The following is a 23226-nucleotide window of genomic DNA, read 5'->3' as shown; positions in this document are numbered from 1 at the left end:
AAGGACATAGGATCCTTGTTTGGTTTTAGAATTAGAGTGGTGTTTGCCCTATAAAAGTAAGGGCAGTGACAGTGAATTGTCCGGTAAAGCTCTAACAAAATCGGGACTATTTCCACTTTTAAAAGTTTTTAATGTTCACTTGAATATCCATCAGGGCCTGGGGATTTATGAAGCTTCAGGTCTGAGATGGTATCTAAGATCTCTTGAGAAGAGATCTCGGTATTTAATATATTATGTTGCTCAGGAGACAGTGTGGGCAAATTAGCTTCTAGAAGTACATCATTCAAACATTGGTTATTATATGGAGTGTCTGGTAATATTTAAAGAAAGCGTCTGCTATTTCTTTAGATTTAGTAAGGGGTATCTGAGGGTCTAGCGTTTTAATGGCTACTATGTGGCTTCTACGTCTGAAGGGCTTTGATAGAGTAGCCAAAAGTCTGCCAGCCCTATTACCCCATCTATAGTATCTTATTTTTTGTGTAGTCTATTTTAGATTGGGCCTGAGTCAACAGAAAATTTTCTAGTGTTTGCTTCAACTGTTTATAATTAGCTAGTGTCATGTCTTTAGGGTCAGAGAGATAAACATTATATTGGGTTCACAATGTTTGTATTAGGGACTGGTAGATTTTATTTGATTTCTTTTTCCTATTGGCCATGTATGCTATTATATTCCCCCTCATTACCGCCTTAGAAACTTCCCAAAATAGCACTGGGTTGTCAAAATTATCAATATTATTATCTTGGTGTTCCAACAAATGATGTTTAAGGTGCTGTTTAAAGTTTCCTGATGTGTATAGGAACCTCCAAGTAGAAATTTGTTGTCCTACCAAGTGTAGGCGGAGTGATACTGATACAGGGGCATGATCCGATATGAGTATAGAGCCAATGTCAGTCTTGAAAACTTCAGTTATCAGAGAATCAGCCAGTAATATATAAACAAGCCTAGAAAATGAATCATGGACCCCTGAGTGAAAAGTGAAAGATTTATCTGATGGATTTAACAGTCTCCATGGGTCTGTAAGGCCATGGGTTGTTTTTAAAGTAGAAATCTGCGTCCACAATTCAGATCAAAGGTTCTGAGGAGTAGGGTTTTTATCCATAATCGGATCATCCACCACGTTAAAGTCACCCCCTACTATCAGATTTGGTGTTTCTCTTGAAGCAACAAGTTGGGATATGAAGTGAAAAAATTCTGTTTGATTGACATTAGTAGTGTATATGTTTAAAAGTGTACATTTATAGTCATGAATCTAAACATCTAGCAGTATATATCTACCATTTGGTCAACCACTTTGTCCGAAATGGTATATGGCACACTCCTCCCGAACAACACGGCCACTCCCCTGGACTTGTTTCTAAGTGCGGCTGATATACAATCAGCGATCCATGAATCCCTAAGGCTAGAGTCATTTCCTATATTCCAATGAGTTTCCTGCAAGAAGATGATATCGGGGTTATGGCGTTTAAGATGTGTTGTAACCCTTTTCTGCTTTATAGGAGTATTTAAGCCACCAACATTCCACAAATTTTCAAAGGTTAGGGAGGTCGAGGAGATATAGTACCAGAGTGTTTAGATGACATGGTCAGCTCGTCCGCCCATCTGGGGATTGGTTACTCACGGACTGCGGTTTTCCTTGATGTAGCTTTAAGATAACAGGAAGCAGGTATATCCCCAACCATTCAGGTGAATTCTGGTCTCCACCGCACCTTGCACACATTTTCAAGTCAAGAATTATTGTACATGTAGAAAAAAATGAGAATATTAATATCTGAACAATCTTCTTCCACTATTTTCTATTTTTCCTGTTTTCCATTAACAAGCTAGGATAGATCCCGGACACGTAGTTGGGATTTATCCCCCAAGATGTGAACATTTCAATAACTTTGTAACTCATAACCTTAGCGAGAAGAAGTGTAAATGGTATATAGATGCAAAATACAACCTTTTTAGAGAAAAACAGACACATTATTCATTAAAGTGGCCATAAAACTGGAATAATATTAATGAATATATTATCTCAGCGTTGAGGGGACAGTCTGTCTCTAGCTGGGGTCCCTCGTAAGGGTGACTGCTGTAAGAAATGTCTAGTGGCCTCTGCTGGATCATCAAAAACAAGGTTTTTCCATTTTCCACAACCCTAAGTCTAGCCGGGAAAAGTAAAACAAAATGCTTGTTGCTGTCTATTAAATGCTTACATACAGCTGAAAACTCTTTTTTTGTGACATAATGACTGAAAAATCTTGAAAGATTAGGATTTTTGTTCCTTCAATGATCAGTGACCCCCATTTTCTATAGGCTGTAAGAACTTTCTATTACAAACATTAGGTGTGGGTTCAGAGACCACTTTGGGCCCCCTTCTTAATGTTTAAAGTCCAGTTGTGGATTGTGTAATGTCAAACCCCACAGGTGAACTGTGGAGCTGTAATTACTTTATCTAATCATCCAGATTCTTTCCATCAACACTTCCCCTCCTCCATGACATGCTCATCACTTCTCCTCTTGCTTTCCTCCTCATTTGTGTCTCAAGAGATATCCAGGCTTCCATTAGAAGCTATTTGACAGCTGTTATAGTGTTATACATCCATCCAAAAGTGACCTTTCATAAAATATTTAACAACCTAAGTAGGTTACCTTACAAAAGCTATCCATTTAAATTGTTGTGATTGGATGGCATTTTTTTTAATTATAATGGAAATCCATGAATAAGTACATTTATTAGGCATCCTTAAGTGGGAAGTATTACTAGCCGTTCTGTTTATGTGGAATTATTCTGTACAATTAACCCTTTTTGTAAAGAATGACCACATTAATACTTACATTTTACTTTGTTGCTTTTGTACATTTCATGCTTCATATATGGTATGTGGAAGTTTACAATGTGCTTATTAGAAAGAGTGAATAGAATATATTTGCGCTAACCTAAAGGGACTAACAAGATACTGGCTTTCATTAGTTCAACTCCAACATGATATACTTCAAGGGCCACATTTGCGGCACTCGAAACTTCGAAAAGGATCTCATATTACCCATAATTTCTAGATTGAAAAAAAATAATGTCTGGAAATTACTTTGGCACGTTCACATCGCTCTTCATCCCAAAATGTCGCCATGTGCCACGTACTTGCTCTGAAATTTCACCACATGCCAGTCAGACCTCCCACTTGCTCCAAATGTCATCAGACCCCCACTTATCACAAAATGCGCTCACATGTATTCATACCCCCTCAAGCCCTAAAATCCCAAATGGGCTCCTAAATTCCCCCACAGACTTTTTCACATGCCCCTACATGCCTTCTCACACCTCCACCACATGCCTTCTTACACCACCCCCACATGCCATGTCACTCCTCCCCCACATGTCTTTTTCTCACACATGCCCTCTTACACATCATCCACATGTCTTCACACATGCCCTCTTACACATCTTCCACATGTCTTCTCACACATGCACCTCTTACACATCTCCCACATGTCTTCTCACACATGCCCTCTTACACATCATCAACATGTTTTCTCACACATGCCCTCTTACACATCCCCCACATGGCTTCTCACACATGCCCTCTTACACATCCCCCACATGGCTTCTCACACATCATCCACATGTCTTCTCACACATGCCCTCTTACACATCCCCCACATGGCTTCTCACACATCATCCACATGTCTTCTCACACATGCCCTCTTACACATCCCCCACATGGCTTCTCACACATCATCCACATGTCTTCTCACACATGCCCTCTTACACATCCCCCACATGTCTTCTCACACATGCACTCTTACACATCCCCCACATGGCTTCTCACACATGCACTCTTACACATCCCCCACATGTCTTCTCACACATGCACTCTTACACATCCCCCACATGGCTTCTCACACATCCCCCACATGGCGTCTCACACATGCCCTCTTACATATCCCCCATGTCTTCTCACAAATGCCCTCTTAGACATCCCCCACATGTCTTCTCACACATGCCCTCTTACACATCCCCCACATGTCTTCTCACACATGCACTCTTACACATCCCCCACATGGCTTCTCACACATGCACTCTTACACATCCCCCACATGGCTTCTCACACATGCCCTCATACACATCTCCCACATGTCTTCTCACACGTCATCCACATGTCTTCTCACACATGCCCTCTTACACATCCCCCACATGTCTTCTCACACATGCCCTCTTACACATCCCCCACATGGCTTCTCACACATGCACTCTTACACATCCCCCACATGTCTTCACACATGCCCTCTTACACATCTTCCACGTGTCTTCTCACACATGCCCTCTTACACATACCCCACATGGCTTCTCACACATGCCCTCTTACACATCCCCCACATGGCTTCGCACACATGCCCTCTTACACATCCCCCACATGGCTTCTCACACATCATCCACATGGCTTCTCACACATGCCCTCTTACATATCCCCCATGTCTTCTCACAAATGCCCTCTTAGACATCCCCCACATGTCTTCTCACACATGCCCTCTTACACATCCCCCACATGTCTTCTCACACATGCATTCTTACACATCCCCCACATGGCTTCTCACACATGCACTCTTACACATCCCCCACATGGCTTCTCACACATGCACTCTTACACATCCCCCACATGGCTTCTCACACATCCCCCACATGGCTTCTCACACATGCCCTCTTACATATCCCCCATGTCTTCTCACACATGCACTCTTACACATCCCCCACATGGCTTCTCACACATCCCCCACATGGCTTCTCACACATGCCCTCTTACATATCCCCCATGTCTTCTCACAAATGCCCTCTTAGACATCCCCCATATGGATTCTCACACATGCCCTCTTACACATCCCTCACATGGCTTCTCACACATGCCCTCTTACACATCCCCCACATGGCTTCTCACACATGCCCCACATGGCTTCTCACACATGCCCTCTTAGACATCCCCCACATGGCTTCTCACACATGCCCCACATGGCTTCTCACACATGCCCTCTTAGACATCCCCCACATGGCTTCTCACACATGCCCTCTTACACATACTTACCAACTTTCTTCAGCTCTCTTCCGGGAGCCTGCCAGTGGAGGTGGGCGTGAGGCGGCGGGGTGCCAAAAATCACATCATTTTGGCCCCGCCCCCTGTGACGTAATGACGCGACAGCGGGGGGAGGGCCAAATGCCACAAATCACCGGGAATCGCAGCGTTTGGGACTTAACTCTGCCCACTTCACTAGGAAGTGGGCACTTCCTAGTGAAGTGGGCAGAATTCGGGAGATTACCACACTCTCCCGGGAGTCCGGGAGACTCTTGCAAAATGCGGGAGTCTCCCAGACATTCCGGGAGAGTTGGCAAGTATGCTCTTACACATCCCCACATGTCTTCTCACACCTCCCCCAAGTTTACTTACTTTAACAGCTATAGCCCACAGAAAGAGGGAGACACAGGGTACACTGTGTTCCCTCTTCTTCTGGGATGCTGTGTGACATCCCTGCATTGTGCAGATGAGGTCATGTGATGTAGAAGTCAGTTGCTCTTCCTTTTTCTGCTTTATTACAAAGCAGCTGACTGGTGGCCACAGATGAAAACTTGCCTGGCCGCATGTTGCCCGCCACTGGTCTATTTACACTAGCTTTCTGAATCCTGATATCCAATTGTTTGCTATGGGTTACAGCACACCATTGCTCTTTGCATGTTATTAAATATCAGATAAACAGAAAGGCAAGCTATGCCTCCCAAATTAATGTACTTATTCATGGATTTCCATTATAATAAAAAGGACACTCAAGGTAAAATGGGCTCAATGGAAAATGTACCAGTTTCAATTTAAGGCATGAGAATATATTGAGAGTCCTGAAGCGACAAGATGTCATACTCTAAATATAAATTATGCTGATTGAAATTTTAGGTTTTTGAGAATAGCCTGTTAATAGACAAAAGAAATTTACAAAACACTGTATACAGCGACAGAGACATCCTAATCAAGATGATTATATGCTACATAGGCTTCATTTGCCTCATCTGAATCTGTTACTGTTTTCAATGTGGAATTCTTTCAGAGTGATATAATGTTACAGGGAGGGGAGCCAGTTTGTTGAGAACATGCAGAGCACAATGTGTTTTTGGCTTAGGAAAACACACCTAAAATGTTAATGGATCATATTTCATCCATTGTTTTCTAATAAATTAGCAAGATCAAGCATTTTTGTTGTGTTGTAACTAACCCCCCCACCTCTGTCTTCCTGTATGTCCCTTTGTAAACATGTACTTTGTTGTGAAAATGTGATCTGTGATGACGTGTATACTAGCTGTCATTTTGTAGAATATACTAAACAAATAACTAGAATCTGATTGGTTGCTATGGGCAACAGCTCCACTTTTTCAAACCCGCAGTTTAGTAAATATATCCCCTGATCTCTGTACCAGCTGGAGAACATTATACCTCCTCGCCACGACTGCTAACGAGAAACATTTTTTAGTGTACTTTGCCCAATGTAAACAAAGCCACAAACATAGAAAAGTTTTACATGTAGTTAAAAAACCCTGATGTCTCCTCACTTTATGATTAAATTAATCCAGACAAGAGGCTATATGAGCAGTGTTTGTGGAGAAAATGTAATGAAAATGGCGGTTCTAGCATGGCTGGAGTCTGGACATTGTTGCCACTTTACAGATGGTATGGGTGTCTCCGGAGAGCAGAGAGCACATTGTTGTGCTTCGGGCAGACCACATAGGTGATTTGCTGTGGGCAGTGAGTGCTCTTTCTAAATAACCTCTAGTGAAGACAAATAGCAAATAGATATTTCATAAAAAAAAATCATTACTGAATCCTCTAACACACCAAAGCAATGAATAGACCCTACATGCTAATTAATGTAAAAGAAGTTCAGCGATATGAGGGTGACTGAAGAAAAAATACATACAAAAATTGAGCAGAGACATGTAAAAAAAAAAAATATATAGATCGTTCATGGAGCTACAAAGCACCCCTAACATGAAGGTTAAATAAGAAAGAATTGTTTAAGTGGTTTAAAATATGTTGTGTTTTTTTAAGTTGATAATTTCTTGTCGTTTTTCTGTCTACTTGATTGATTTTAACTTGTAATTGCCATTGGCTCTCACTGGCTCTAAATGTTGCTCCTACGAAGGTTCAGAGGTCCAGATAGCCGGTTTCTCCCTGTGCCAAGCTGTTTGTTTGGGACTTGGCCTCAGACAGACGGTGTTTCTACATTTAACATTGATACAAACATGCTGTGTTCCATCTGCAACTGTTGCTATAATTAACTGTGCACACCTGACTTAAGATTCAGTTTTATGAAGGCCGAATGTAATCTAAGCCAAGAAATCTAAGCCAAAGATTTTAAAATATATTTATCTACAGACTTGAAAATAAATGGTCTACTCTAAACAACCAAAATCATTGACTTTTGAAGCTGTGATTCAAGGATATTATGTATACACAATGTCCAAAATTAACTTTGGACATCATCATAGGGTTATATTGGTTAACTACTGTGCAAATGGAATGGAAACCCCCATTTGTTTTAATGTAAACCAATATATGGCAAGAGTACACTCTCATATTATACTAATTCAGAAGAGGACATCATAACTGAACTGTCCCACATTGATTCATATTGATATTGTTTGTTTTTGTAACTGTTGTATCTATAGACTGCATAATTGTTTTGTATTGTATAGATGTTTCTTACTACAAAAGTTAACCTGGTGCATCAAAGTATGTTTTGTCCAGCAAAATGTAGTTCAGCAAAAAATACATTGCAGGCATACAAAACTGAGTTTGTGGTGCAAGTATATAATGTATAATGTTGCATTAGTACATGGGGTAGAGACCAATATTGGCTAATTTGAAAGCTACTCATTATTTCCCCTACTTGTGTGCAATACATACAAGTAATGCTAATTTGTATATTTATTTACAAGCAGGAAATAATAGTTCTATGGTTAAAATTGGCAGAAATAACTCCATGTTGATGAGCAGCCACCAAAGAAAATGATTAACTGGTATTTGTATTTTATTGTTTAACATTAACACTGACTATAATTGGGCTAAATTCCTGACAAGTGCACTCATGTTGCATTCATTTGGAGTTTAGCATCTCAGTATTTCCTGTAATAAGTTTCACAATTTAGACTTGCTGTACCTATAGGCACTGATTGAATTGAGGCTATCTCATTCTTCTTTAGCATTGGATTGTAAGATTGTATACAGAGAGAAAAGACTACGCTGCTGCTGAATGTAAGGCTTCTGGTCTTCTAGCCAAATAGTAAAATTTATGAAAGGTTAGACTACGTCTTCTCCCAGTGTTGGTTAATTCTTGGCATGTTTTTATGGTGTTTTGCAGAAAGAAAAGAAAGGAGCCAAAAAAAATTGTCAAACTTGTTGCTGTCAAAAATGTGAAAATAACATTTTTCCATCCGTGTGAGATATGTGAAAGGCTGCAGTGCCATCTATTGCTGGATCTCCAGCTATCGCCTTGTGAAGGCCAGTGTGACTATGCCAAACATTTATCTCCTTAGCTGGATAGAAAATGATTTTATTAATTGCTTCATTTATCCCCCTTCTTTTTGCCTAGATGCGATTGGCTGGGCTGGTACCTAGCGGGATTGGGCTCACAGACTCAAACCAGTGACTGCCATATGTCTCTTATTAGCCACGGACGTTAATTGCAAGGCAGCAGGAAGAAGCATTATTAAATATCAAAGCAAATGTTCTAGCTGTAACCCCTTCTTTTCCAGTTGTAAAATCAGCAAAATACCTACACCTCGGGCAATAAAGAGTTTTAGAACCCACAAGATGTATAATGACAGCACTCCAATGCCTGCACGGACTATTTGTGTGGCTGGGCTGAGCAGTAATATCATTCATTCTTTAAACCCCTTCTAGTTTTTGTTGTTTCTCCACAAAACCATCCGCCATGCAGCATCCTGTTATCTTTTTATTTTTGTGAAATTGTAGTAGTGGTTTTGTACTTTGGGGCAAATTGCATAACATGGTAAATGTGCAGTGTTAGACTAAATTGGGGGTGGGCATAGTAAACCCAAAAGGTCTATCTTGTAAATAGTCCTCTTTGTCATCTTTGGTTAGATAAATTCTTCATTAGAAGTCACAGCTCTTTAGCCACCCAAGTCCTGGGGAGAACATAGTTAGAAGGCTGGAGAAGCTTTACCACTAGGAACTGGAGAGAGGATGAAGATAATAGCAGGGCTTACTAAAAGAAAATGAGGAAGAAGTGAGGGACAGAGGTTACCAGTTACTTTTAATTGACTACACCTCTTAATTGTGAAAATTAATATATGGAGCATGTGGTGTCCCATTTCAGCATTGTGGGAGGGGTTAATGCGCGACGGAACTAAAGGCAAAAAAAAATAAGCAAACATTTTAGCCCCAAGCATCCTACTGACGAACCTCATGCGAAGGATATTATGGGACTTCTTCCCAACAAAATAGCTGAACTGAAAATGATGATTTTGGAAGATAATCATGATATAAAGTGGTTATAACTAAGATGTGGCTATATAAAATGCATGGCAGTGTATTTGAAAGGGTGCAGCAAGGTTAAGAAAGATCAGAAATGGGGATAGGGTCTATGTATATGTAAAAAAAACAGTGGGCAGCCTACTTGTTAAAATTATGACTATAGATTTGTGTGTTTAGACTAGAGATGCTCACTGTCCCCCGTGAAGTGGTTTTGGATCTGTATTTTTTGAAGTGCTTGGTTTGTTTGGGCCCCCACAAAACAAGGTAACAATGGCCTTAAGTCACCTAAGGTAACAGTGTTGTTAATGAACTCTACTTTGGCAAGATGTTGTTGTCATCATCCTCAGCCTCATTCTCACCCTCATCAGTGTGTACATCATCCTCACACATTATTATTTCATCACCGTTGGAATCCACCATTACAGAAGTCTCAGTATTTTGATGTAATTGGCGGGAAAGGCCTTCCTCGTGGAACTTGAAGTTCATTTTTATGAACATCATCTTTTCCACATTTTGAGGAAGTAGCCTTCTACGCCGATCACTGACAAGGCTCCCGGCTGTACTGAAAACTCTTTCCGAGTACACACTGAAGGGTGGACAGCTTAGGCAGTGCAAAGCGAGTTGGTATATGGGTCTCCAAATTTCCTTTTTTCCTTCCAGTATGTAAATGGACTGTTTGATGTGTCTATTTCTATGCCATTGTGAAAATAATCCTGCACCATCCTTTGGATGTTGATAGTAGGATCAGGTGGAGTTACGGGCAGAGGTTTCACGTTTTTTGGTCAATTCTTTTAGACCAGACCAGGGGCTAGATTTACTAAGCTGCGGTTTTGAAAAAGTGGGGTTGTTGCCTATAGCAACCAATCAGATTCTAGCTTTCATTTATTTCGTACCTTCCACAAAATGACAGCTAGAATCTGATTGGTTGCTATAGGCAACATCCCCACTTTTTCAAACCCGAAGCTTAGTAAATCTAGCCCCAGATGTCAAAATTTGGTGCAAAGTCATCTGCATCATCTCTGGGTCTCTTGGGAAAGCTAAGTTTATTCCTAGCAGCAGTTGAGTGAGAAACTGAAGGAGGAAATGCCGTCCTGTCACGTAACACTTGAGCTGTCATCTTACTCAACAGGAGCTCCTTGCATCTCTTCAGATCTGAGTCACTTGGAAACAAAGAGAACACATAGGTCTTAAACCGAGGATGAAGCACAGTCGCCAAAATGTAGTGATCCGATTTCAAGATTTTGATAACTCTTGGATCCTGGCGAAGTGAATAAAGTACTTGATCTACAAGTCCGAAATACTTAGCAGAATTGCTTTGTTTAATCTCCTCCTTCAGTTTCTCAAGCTGCTTTTCCAAAAGTCTAATTAAGGGAATTACTTGACTCAAGCTCGCAGTGTCTGAACTCACTTCACAGGTGACTACTTCAAATGGTTTCAGCACCTTGCACAACATAAAAAGTATTCTCCACTGTGCTTGACTAACATACATCCCCCCTCCTTTCTCAATGTCATGGCTTGTGGAGTAAGCGTGGATGGCTTTTCGCTGTTCCTCCATACGCAGAAGCATATACAGGGTGGAATTCCACCTTATCACCACCGCTTCAGTTGGTGGCAGGGCAAATTAAATTGCTCTTGCAGCTGCTGCAACCTCCTACACGTTGTTGCCGAATGCCGAAAATGTCCAAATATTTTACGAGCCACAGAAAGCATCTCCTGCACTTCCCTGTCATTTTTGAAAAAGCTCTGCAGCACCAAGTTTATTGTGTGAGCAAAACAGGGAATGTGATGGATTTAACCTAGCTGTAATGCTCTGACAATATTGGTGGCATTATCAGAAATGACATATCCTGAGGAGAGTCCAAGCAGGATAAGCCATGTTGCTATGACATCCCTTAGTTTTTGTAACTCATTGTCAGCTGTATGACTCTTAGTGAAGCCGGTGATACAAAGAGTAGCCTGCCTCTGACAAATGTGATGTACTTGGGTACATGCTGCTACTGTTCCTGCTGGTGAAGGTGAATCACCAACCAAGTGGGCTGTTAGTCATATAATCTTTGGTTTGCCCAGTTCCACTTGTCCACATATCTGTGGTTAAGTGTACAGTGGGTAGAATGACATTTTTGCATACTTTCTGGTAGAGTTGAGGAATAGCTTTTGTACTGAAATGGTGTCGTGATGGAATTTGGTAACGGGGACACAAGACCTCATGTAACTGTCTAAAACCAGCTGCTTTAATAGTGGATATTGGACGCAGATCTAATACAAGCATAGTCGCCATGTCGTCTGTGTTCCATTTTGCGACTGGGTGACAGCTTTCATACTTGCTGCCTCTTGCAAAGGATTGTTTAACAGTCAATTGTTGAAAATTACTAGAAGTCTTCTTCTTGGTCTGCTTCCGGGATGAAAATTCACCCCATGTGAAAAAAAAGACACCAGCAATGTACCAATAAGTGGTTTGTTATAAGCCACTTAGCATAAATGGTTATATTGAAACTTAATTAATAAAAAGTGAAAGGGCAGCAAATAAAAATGCGGTCTTCGTCATGGATTATTTTAATTATTCATATAAATTGGGAGAATAAACACACAAAACACAAATACCTCTCACAAGTGGTAGAAGATCCAACTAGAGGCCGAGCTCTGCTGGACTTGGTACTATCTTGGTGCCTCCAAATTACTTGAGCGGATTGTCTGCAGCAGCCTACCCAGGCACCTCGTGGACAATTCCCTCCTTGACCCTCTCCAATCTGGCTACCGCCCCCTCCATTTTACCGAAACTGCCCTGGCCAAGGTTAGTAATGATCTCCTATCAGCCAAATCCAAGGGTCACTTCTCCGTACTCATCCTCCTTGACCTCTCTGCAGCCTTTGACACAGTGGACCACCCCCTCCTGCTGCAAACTCTTCTCTCTCTCGGCCTCTCTGGTTCTGTCCATGCCTGGTTTGCCTCATACCTCGCTAATCGCTCCTTCTCTGTATCCACGTCTGGTTCTTCCTCCTCCCCCTACCCTCTCCCCGTAGGAGTCCCGCAGGGCTCTGTTCTTGGCCCTCTACTCTTTTCGCTCTACACTTCCTCCCTTGGTGCTCTCATCTCCTCCTTCGGTCTTCAGTATCACCTTTATGCTGACGACATTCAACTCTATATCTCCTCTCCTGATCTTTCCTCCACCCTCCTCGCTCAGTTATCCGACTGCCTTTCCGCCATGTCCTCCTGGATGTCCGAGCGCTTTCTCAAAATCAATATCTCTAAAACTGAACTCATTGTCTTTCCTCCGCCCAGACTCCCATCCCACAATGACCTCTCTATTGTCGTCAACAACACACCATCTCCTCTGTCACCCAACTTCGCTGCCTGGTTGTCACCCTCAACTCCTCTCTCTCTTTTGCCCCCCACATTCATTCCCTTGCCCAAGCCTGTCGCTTCCAACTACGCAACATCGCCCGCATCCGTCCTTTTCTCTCTCAGGATGCCACCAAATATATCATCCACGCACTCATCATCTCCCGCCTTGATTATTGTAACCTCCTCCTCACTGGCCTCCCCCACTCCCGTCTCTTCCCCCTCCGCTCTTTACTCAATGCGGCCGCAAGACTCATCTTCCTCTCACGCCGCTCCTCCTCTGCCTCCCCTCTCTGCCTTGCCTTACACTGGCTCCCCTTCCCCTACAGAATCCTTTTCAAACTCCTCACCACCACTTACAAGGCTCTCTCCAACTCTACTGCCCCTTATATCTCTAACCCCCTCTCCATTCACACTCCTGCTTGCTCCCTGCGCTCGGCCATCGACCGCCGCCTCTCCTCCACTCTTATCACCTCTTCCCACTCCAGAATCCAAGACTTTTCCCATGCAGCCCCCCTTCTCTGGAACGACTTCCCTCGTTCCATCCGTCTCTCTCCTACTCTGTGCTCCTTCAAACGTGCACTCAAAACTCACCTCTTCCTCAAAGCCTACCAACCATCTACTTAACCCCCATCTCCTCCCTTTGCTCGTCCTCCCTTCTCTCCTCTTGCCTCAACTGGCTCCTCTTGTTCCTGGTCTGTTTACCCTCCCTTAGGATGTAAGCTCGTATGAGCAGGGCCCCCTCCCCTCCTGTATCCATACCTGTTCTTCCGCTTCGTCTTTACTGCATATGACTAGCCGGAGTTTCTGAAGTATTGGTACTTTTTGTTCATTGTTCTGTATGGTTTCACCCTGTATAGTCTACTGTTAGTACTGTGTGCGGTGCTGCGGATACCTTGTGGCACCTAACAAATAAATGATAATAATAATAATAATAATCTAATACAACAGCAATTTTACAGGTGATGGGGCATTTAGGCAATAGTATCATTTGACTTGCATTGTAATAAATCCCTCTGTAAGAGAGCTATAGAAACAAACAAGGGACAAGAGCTAACAAGGGACAGTGTATTGTTAAATTAAAGCAAAATGGGAAGTACACACCATATAGCATCAACATTTCTTAGAATAGATATCAACCAATGTAGTTATACAAGAAAGCATTGAAAGTAATAAGGGAACAAATAGAGCATTTAAATTGTTAAAATTAAATATTTTGTTACATTCCTTGTATTTCCATAATGAAGTTTCTAAGAAGGAAATACAGTTAGCAAATATTGAAGCTGAAAAACAGATAATATTGTAACCCTAACCTCAATGTTTTTCAAATACATAAATAGCAAGAAAAATATAACTTGCACTATCGGGCCACTAAATGATAAAGTAGAAAAACAATCCAGGTAATTGGCTGTGTTAGCAATAGCCTGTGCACACAATTCACTATTGTTTGTCTAAATATGGAAGAGGTGCAGTTGCGACCAGGGATGGGGTGGGGGGCGGGGTTCATCTTCTCCCCGGGCCACTTCCATAGTGGGCTACCTTGGGTTGGGTCACTGGGCCACCTGCATTTTTTTCCTTTAAAATGTTTGCAAAAGGCTGCTAAGTCGAGTCTTGCCTCTCGGGCTAAAATATGCCAGCCCCCTCCTGGTTGCGCCAGTGCATGAGCAAGACCGATAAAGCTCCTAGCATCCACACACATGTCCTAAAGGATTTCCCATGCAGATCATGGGAAAACATACTAACAAGCATTGCGAAGTTCAGTTTATCTCAGCAATGCTTATTCTGTTGTCCTCATCTCAGGAATAAAAAATAATCTTTTGAAAAAAATATTTTTTTTCAATGGTCAATATTTTTAAAATAACCAAAAATAAATAGCAGTATGCTGAAATCTAGCTCTGTAATTAGAATACCTGTGTGTGCCCTTAAACCTGCAGAGAAAGGTTTTGAGCAATAAAAAAAAACTCATTGTTTATTTCTGCTGAAGGGAAGTTCCTAAATAAAGTTTTACCAGAATATCGGGTTTATTTAATTTTATTTTACAGTGTGTCTATTACTAGCGAAGTTATGTTTGCCAGCCATTTTTTTGGAGCCCAAAATGCACCGAATCCAATATAATTTAGAGATGCTCAGGCTCGGTTTTCTGAAATCCGAGCCCGCCCGAAGTTAGGGGATCCGAGTAGGCTCGCGAGCCGGCTCATTACTTTTGCGCATCCTTGGATCTGAATTGAGGCAAAACGTTATTGTTGCGTTGTCGGATCTCGCGGGTTTTGGATTCCATAAGTACCTCCCTCCCCAGGAGATCCAGCTTCATTGTTCACACAGAAACAGGGGTAGCAGTGTGCTTGTCACTCTCCAATCTCCGGCGCCATTGCTCAGTGCCATTGCTCAAACAGAAACAGGAGGGGTAGCAATGTTATTGTCATCTGGCAAAAATTGACTGAAAATTTTTGGAAATTAATGTTATTGAGGTTAATAATAATGTAAAATCTAGAGGCTTTGTATTTGTATTTTCATGTCATAATTGTATTATAGGCCAAACGTAACATGGTCAGTCACTAACCTCTAAGCAGACACCATACTCCTTATATTAAACAGCTTCATCAGGCCTACCTGATGATTACAAGGAAATGAAATACCATCCAACACTCTTTCAGATGACCTGGCCGCATACCCGTGTCATGTCTAACTAAAATTTCTCTTTATTGGGGTGCTCCTGGGGACCATAACATCTTTGTCTGGATGAATGCTACCCAGGCATTCCAATGTCTGCAGGAGGTAGTCTGTTAGTTGTAGTCTGAGCTTACAAGGCCCAAATCCATTTCACATTCCTGTGGTCGCTAACTCCCACAGGTGATCTGCCTGTGCAGCCAAGATGCAAAATTTGTAAGAATTTTTTGACCTCTGGAATGTGCCTCGCTGTGTCTGTTAGGGAACTAAGACTGCAAGCTCCAATGGGGCAGGGACTGATGTGAATGACAAATATTCTCTGTACAGTGCTGCGGTATTGGTGGCACTATATAAATAAATGATGAATTTAAATAGTGGAGAATGTTCTTGTGAGTGATTTTCTCCAATAATACTAACCATTGTTGCAAAAGCCTGGAACCAGTTTCAAAAGTCTTTGGCACTTGGTTATTAGCCCCCTCTCTATGTTACTCCTCATACGATGTTCCCCTCCAGATATTTTTCTTTTACTCCTGCCTGGGGCAGATTTTGTCTTGCCATTCCTAGTAGCAATTGTGACACCTGTGCCTCTGCATTTCGTTTAGGTTTTACTCCCACTGTCCTGACAATTTATTCATGAGTTTCGGTTCTCCCATGAACTGTGCATCTAGCCAAGCTGCATACAGACCCATTTGACCCACCAAACTCTGACCTGTTGTTAAAACCCTGCTCCCCTGGCCTTGCTTGAACATTTGCTTTCCTTTCCTGTATGCCTATATTTTTTGTTTTATTCCAAGCAGCACATTCAATAGTACCCTCAAGAAACACCTTGTCTAATAATATAGTGTTTACATTAAAAGCCACTTCTGTTGTTTCCCCATAAACGTCTGCTGCATTTTCTGTTCCAGCTCGAGCTCTTCCTTCAGGCGCCACATTCACCTACCACATCGTACTGAGCAAGCAGTGCAGACAGTGCTTTTTTGAATGTGTCTGTGCTGTTAACTGACCTTGTTGTGGCCCGCAGATTATCATCTCTGCCATATGCTATCTCTGCTGAAGGGTTACCTGATCTTATGACATTGGGAGAATAATACTTAGTTTACCGATTTTGCCTGGCTGCAGGGCGATTCCACATTCATGGGGCAGCACGGTGGCTTAAAGGTTAACACTTCTGCCTCACAGCGCTGGGGTCATGAGTTCAATTCCTGACCATGGCCTTATCTGTGTGGAGTTTGTATTTTCTCCCTGTGTTTGTGTGGGTTTCCCCCAGGCACCCCGGTTTCCTTCCACACTCCAAAAACAGATTGGTAGGTAAATTGACTTTTATCAAATTGACCCTTGTCCCTGTCTCTGTGTGTATATATGTTAGGGAATTTAGACTGTAGGCTTCAATGGGGCAGGAACTGATGTAAGTGAGTTCTCTGTACAGCACTGCGGATTTAGTGGCGCTTTATATATAAATGATGATGGCAGCTATTAAAAGTACAAGGTGCAGGGCCTACTGTATGTTTTAAATGTGGAAAAATAAACATAATTGCCCAAGGGCCCCCAAAACCTATGCTGCACAGCACAAGCAGGACCCACTCCACAGGCCTCATTCCTAAAAATAAAGTGACAGCTTTGGTCTTGACTATCTGTGATTGGAGATCCATTAGAGACATTAAGGCGGGTCTCTTAAGAGAAAAAAGTAAAATTGGAAATAAGCTAAAGGATGGGGTAGGGAAGTATAATAAAGAGTATGAAGGGTACAGTGCAGACAGCCCAGTATTCATTGTATAGGTGGCCTGTCTGGAATTCTGCCCAGACCACAGTTTTTCTAAACTCAGCATTAACAAATTCTAGCTAGAACAAAGGGGGGAGTTAGAGGGTCCTTAGGCCTTTTGGATTAATGAAACTATCCTAAATGACTTTTAAAAAGTTGGAATCTTGCACAACACTGCACCCATTCACAGTCTAGTTGGGCTTTGCCTTTATTTACCCTGTTGCAAATTGTTTATGGGTAATATTTTTGATGTGGTAGGATCATGTTTGTTGAGTACATATGAACTTATTTATAGAATCGGTGAGCACAATAAATGTTCCTTGATTTTTTTTAAACATAAAAATTTGAGTCATTTATAGAATATGGAGCCTTCATCTTCCGTTTTTACCAACGCTTGGGCTTACAGTTACTAGGGGTAGCAGAGGGAGGAAGAGGCAGGCCAGTTCTGAGCTAAGCAATCCCAGCAGACTTGCCAGATTGGATGAAGATACTGTGGAAGGCAGTTCAGAATTGGTAGAGTTGGATGACACTGCTTCCTCTAGCAACCAGGGGAATGGTCTCTCCAGCACAGAGGGGACCAAAGTTACTCAGGGACCCAGGCAGATTGTGGTGGTAGGGGATTCAATTATTAGGAAGGTAGATAGGGCAATCTGTTCCCGGGACCGTGCATTCCGAACAGTGTGTTGTCTCCCGGGTGCTCGGGCTCGGCATATTGCGGATCGGGTGGACAGATTGTTTGCAGGGGCTGGGAATGACCCAGCGGTTTTTGTGCATGCTGGCACCAATGACCGAGTTAGAAGAAGAATGGGTGTCCTAAAGAATGATTTCAGTGACATAGGCGCAAACTTAAGGCAAGGACATCCAAGGTAGTATTTTTGGAATAATGCGTGGCTAAAAGACTGGTGTGGGAAGGAGGGTTTTGGATTCTTAGAGCACTAGGCTGATTTCTCGGTCAGTTGCCATCTTTATTGTCGAGATGGATGTATTTGCACCTGAATGAGGAGGGGGCTGCTGTGCTAGGGGAGGAGATGGTTAGAAGGTTGGAGGAGATTTTAAACTAGGCTCCGGGGGGCAGGGGCAAGCAAGTATTTATGGGATAGACATTGAGAGTAGTAAGGAGGAATTTAACAACGGTCAAGGGGGTGGAGAGGGGGGAAAGGGAAGCATAGCCGATAAGGAAAGGCCCTTTTTAAAGCAAAAAGAAATACCTAAGGGAGGCAATAGACTTAAGTGTATGCTTGCAAATGCAAGAAGTCTGACAGGTAAAATGGGGGAGTCAGAACTAGTAGCAATTAATGAGCAGTATGATATTATAGGTATTATGGAGAGCTGGTGGGATGATACACATGACTGGGCAGTCAACTTGAAAGGCTATTCTCTCTTCAGGAGGGATAGGTAAATAAAAGGGGAGGAGTATGTCTTTATATTAAGCCAGAATTAAAACCAAGTATTCAGGAAATTATATACAAGAATATTGGTGATAATATAGAGGCATTGTGGGTGGAAATATCCAGCAGAGGAAAAAGTTCAGAGAAGTTGCTGATAGGGATATGCTATAAACCGCCAGATATTAGTACGATTGAGGAAGCCCAACTTCTACAGCAAATTAAAAAGGCTACACAACTAGGTCAAATTTTAATTATGGGGGATTTTTTAATTTGATTGGAGTACTGAGACCTGCGGTACAGCTAGGGGAAATAGGTTTCTGAGCACGCTAACAGACCATTACATGTCCCAATTAGTAGAGGAACCAACTAGGAACCAGACTATACTGGACCTAGTAATAACAATCAAGGTAGACGTAATATCAAATATTCAAGTAGGGGAGCACTTGGGAAACAGTGATTATAATATGGTCTCATTTGAAATTAGTTTCCAGAAGCAACGGTATAAGGGATCAACTAGGACTTTAAACTTCAGAAAGGCAAATTTTAATATGGTAAAGGAGTCTATAAAGAGCATAGACTGGCACAAAGCCTTTAAAGTCTTTAAAATGTTGTTGGAAACATCCACTTATAAGTTCATTCCTATGGGAAATAAATGTAAAAGAAGTCTAAACCAATGTGGCTAAATAAAAAGTTAAGGGAAGAAATGCAAAGGAAGAGGCATGCATTTAAATTGTTTAAGTCTGAAGGGTCAGAGGAGTCCTTCCGTAGGTACAAGGAATGTAATAAAACATGCAAAAAGGAAATTAGATTGGCTAAATTAGAGAATGAAAGGCAAGTTGCAAAAGAAAGTAAGACAAACCGCAAAAAGTTTTTTAAGAATATAAATGGCAAAAGGTTTAAAAAAGATAATATAGGACCCCTAAGAAGTGAGATGGGTGAATTGATGAATGATACTAAGGAAAAAGCAGAGGTATTAAACACTTCCTTTTCTTCAGTATTTACTAGAGAGGAACAAATGGTAGTAGTAATACATAAAAATGGAAATTAAACCATACCATTAATTAATATTTGCTTGTCAGAGGAAGAAGTCCAAAGGCGACTGAAGAATATTAAGAATATTAAATAAAGCTCCAGGTCCAGATGGCATACACCCAAGGGTCCTTATGGAGATAAACTCGGATATAGCTAGACCGCTATTCTTAATTTTCAGAGATTCAATCTCATCAGGCTCAGTACCAAGGGATTCACGAATAGCAGATGTGGTGCCGTTGTTTAAAAAGGGGACGAGATCACAACCAGGGAATTATAGACCTGTAAGCCTCACATCAGTAGTGGGGAAACTACTGGAAGGTATTTTAAGGGATAGTATTTAGGGTTACTTGGTGCGCAATAAAATTATTAGTGGGAATCAACATGGATTTGTGAGGAATAGGTAATGTCAAACTAATCTAATTAGTTTCTACGAGGAAGTTAGTGGGAACTTAGACCAGGACAGCACAGTAGATTTGGTCTACTTAGTTCTTGCAAAGGCCTTTGATACAGTGCCACACAAGAGGTTGGTTTACAAACTAAGGGAGCTGGGTCTAGGAATCAACATTTGTACTTGGATCGAAAACTGGTTAGAGAATAGGGAACAGAGAGTTGTGATAAATGGAACATTTTCTAATTGGTCAAAAGTCTTAAGTGGAGTACCTCAAGGTTCCGTGCTATGGCCACTTCTTTTTAATATATTTATTAATGACCTTGGTGATGGTTTAGAGAGTAAAGTTTCTATTTTTGCAGATGACCCTAAACTCTGTAAGGTAATAAAATCAGAGCAAGATGTAGCTTCTCTACAGAGGGACTTAAACTGGAAGATTGGGCGGCCAAATGGAATATGAGGTTTAACATAGATAAATGTAAGGTTATGCATTTAGGGATCAAAAACAAGAACACAATCTATAAATTAAATGGAGTAACTTTAGGAGAATCTATAATGGTAAAGGATTTGTGAGTGCTCGTAGACAGTAGACTTAGCAATAGTGCTCAATGTCAAGCAGCAGCTGCAAGGGCAAACAAAGTATTGGCATGCATAAAAAGGGGCATAGATGCAAGGGAAGACAGTGTAATATTGCAACTGTATAAATCGTTGGTAAGACCTCATCTTGAATATGCAGTACAGTTCTGTGCACCACTGTATAAAAAAGATAATTTGGAACTAGAAAGGGTTCAGAGAAGGGCGACAAAATTGATAAAGGGTATGGTGTCATTAAGTTATGAGGAAAGGTTAGTCAGTTTAGGCATGTTTACTTTAGAAAAGATGCGTCTAAGGGGAGATATGATTACTATGTACAAATACATTAAGGGTCAATACAGAGAACTTTCATGGGAACTTTTTACCGCAAGGGCTATACACAGGACACGTGGTCACCCCCTAAGGTTAGAGGAGAGGAAATTTCACAACCAGCAAAGGAAGGGGTTCTTTACAGTAAGGGTAGTCAAAATATGGAATTCATTGCCAGGGAAGGTTGTGATGGTAGATTCAATAGATGTGTTTAAGAAAGGGTAAGACAAATTTTTAGCGGAAAAGTGTATCCAGGAATACGACCGTTAATTAAAATGAAGGATAGTAGTGGATATAGGGTAAAAATAGGACTGCAATATTGAGTCTGTGGGGATTTTCACCATTGAAACAGATTAGCGGTTGCTTACTCTGGATCAATTTCAAATATAAGTACAGGATCGCACGAGATCCAAAATAGGTTGAACTTGATGGACTGGTGTCTTTTTCAACCTCATCAACTATGTAATGCTTTAGCTGAGAGTTGGGTTGGCTTCCATCAACAATGGCAACATAGAACTTTTATCTAGTTAATTCTAATATGAATTGCTCATCCAAAACTTTAAAAAAAAAAAAATTTTGTGAAAATATGTTGTTATTGTTTTCATTGAAGTGGTCTGAAATTCTTAGATGCATTTGATGTAAAATCCAATAGCTTGGTATTAGTTTATTAACATATCTGTAAATTTCTGTTATTTGTGTCCTGAACAGTAGTTGTGACATTTCTTTTTTTTACAGGGACCTCCAGGTTCCCAGCCATCACCTCATGCACAACCTCCTCCGCACAACCCCAACAACCCCATGATGGGTCCACACAGTCAGGTAATGTTAATGAAGAAAAACTCATCTAGCTGTATTTCACTGTGGCAGCAGATTGTTTTACTGTTTTAGTTTCCCAGCCCTTTGCTCTTGAGAATGAGGGGCAGTTGAAATAGCTTAAACAATTATGGATAGACTTCTCAATGAATGAAGCACTGAGGATGTGCAAAGTTCTGAACAGCAATAACTGAAAGATAATAACTTTATCCAGTCATGTCCACAAGGTAATCAATCCCTTTCCCTTAGTCTTCATGGTAGCTGTGAGCGTAATTTTAATTACTAATCTTTCCCATCTGAGTTAATCTCAATTACTGTTAAACTACTAATAGGTACAAAGTTGCAAGTTTTATTTTTACATTATGGGAGCAAATTATCACTACTAAGCTCAGTTAGGCAATGTAAAGTGATGTAGGTTAATTACTGGTACACAAACGATCTGGCGTAAATAAACATAGGTATGTTGTCTCAGCCAAATGTACATTAATTACTCATAGTAGTAAAAAAAAAAAAAAGTCCTCAAAGCTGCTGTTCCTTTTGACACTGTATTGTCTTCAAGTAACCTTGAATGCAAACTAGGTGTAAGACTACAACAGATTTGTTGATATTGGCTGACTCCACTAAGCTGAATATCCTCCTTGAAATCTGAGTTTAAGCATCCTGCTTGATAAACTTTGACACTAGAATGACATTCATGCTTTGAACAAAACAAATGGTCCACATTTGAAGATAAACCAGGTGAAGACTTATATGTGACAAAAAATAGTTTAAAGTTTGGTTAACTTGTACTGTTTGAAATATCTTTCCTCACAGCAAACAGACAGATTATGTCTGTGTTAGGACAAACAGAACCATTGATGGGAGTTTCCTCTTAAAGGAAAGGTGGGTGTGTCACCTGCCCATCAAGCTAGGTCTGTGGGAGGAGTGTCATGTATAAAACCTTGCTTGTTTCCTTGTTCAGGGAGATCAATGCTGGGGAGGCTGGCTGGTCTTTGTGTAGCTAGTGTTTAGGGTCTCAAGAAATAGTTTGAAATCTGTATGGTGTCAAACATATTTACCATCCTGACATTAAAACTACATAAAAAGGAAGAAGTTGTTCGCGTGTGCTTCAGTACTAGCGGGTTTTTGAAACAATATATACCACCATAATGGTTCAGGGGAGTACTCTTCATCAGCTGTGACAATGTATAGTATTAGTTGATTCTCTACCTGGTGGCACATGGCTTGAATGCCAATTACATTAATGTTATGGTGTGTTTCATTAGGATCTGAGCACCTTGTTGTTTTCTATCTTCTACTCACCCATGTGTACTTTGTTTATTAGCCAGTTATTGAGAGTTAGATAGTGGAAGGAGCAGGGTCCTAAAGCACAGAATGGTGATGGGAAACTCCAGTTACACTGAAGAGGACAATTTTGGTATCTATCC

The 23226-nt window shown here is 41.2% G+C and overlaps 1 protein-coding gene across 1 annotated transcript in view; it reads left to right on the top strand.

The window, feature by feature from the left end:
- The window catches only part of SSBP4 (single stranded DNA binding protein 4), a 396764-nt gene that overhangs the window by 341132 nt on the left and 32406 nt on the right, over window positions 1-23226 (top strand). Inside the window, exon 6 of the mRNA XM_075205294.1 lies at window positions 21722-21805. Within this exon, the coding sequence (XP_075061395.1) occupies window positions 21722-21805 (84 nt within the window). The remainder of the gene's footprint in view (window positions 1-21721; window positions 21806-23226) is intronic.

This window comes from Mixophyes fleayi, chromosome 1 (genome assembly GCF_038048845.1).
Source record: "Mixophyes fleayi isolate aMixFle1 chromosome 1, aMixFle1.hap1, whole genome shotgun sequence".
Classification (NCBI taxonomy): Eukaryota; Metazoa; Chordata; class Amphibia; order Anura; family Limnodynastidae; genus Mixophyes; species Mixophyes fleayi.
The sequence above is the reverse complement of the archived record's forward strand: the minus strand, read 5'-3'. Positions and strand labels throughout refer to the sequence as shown.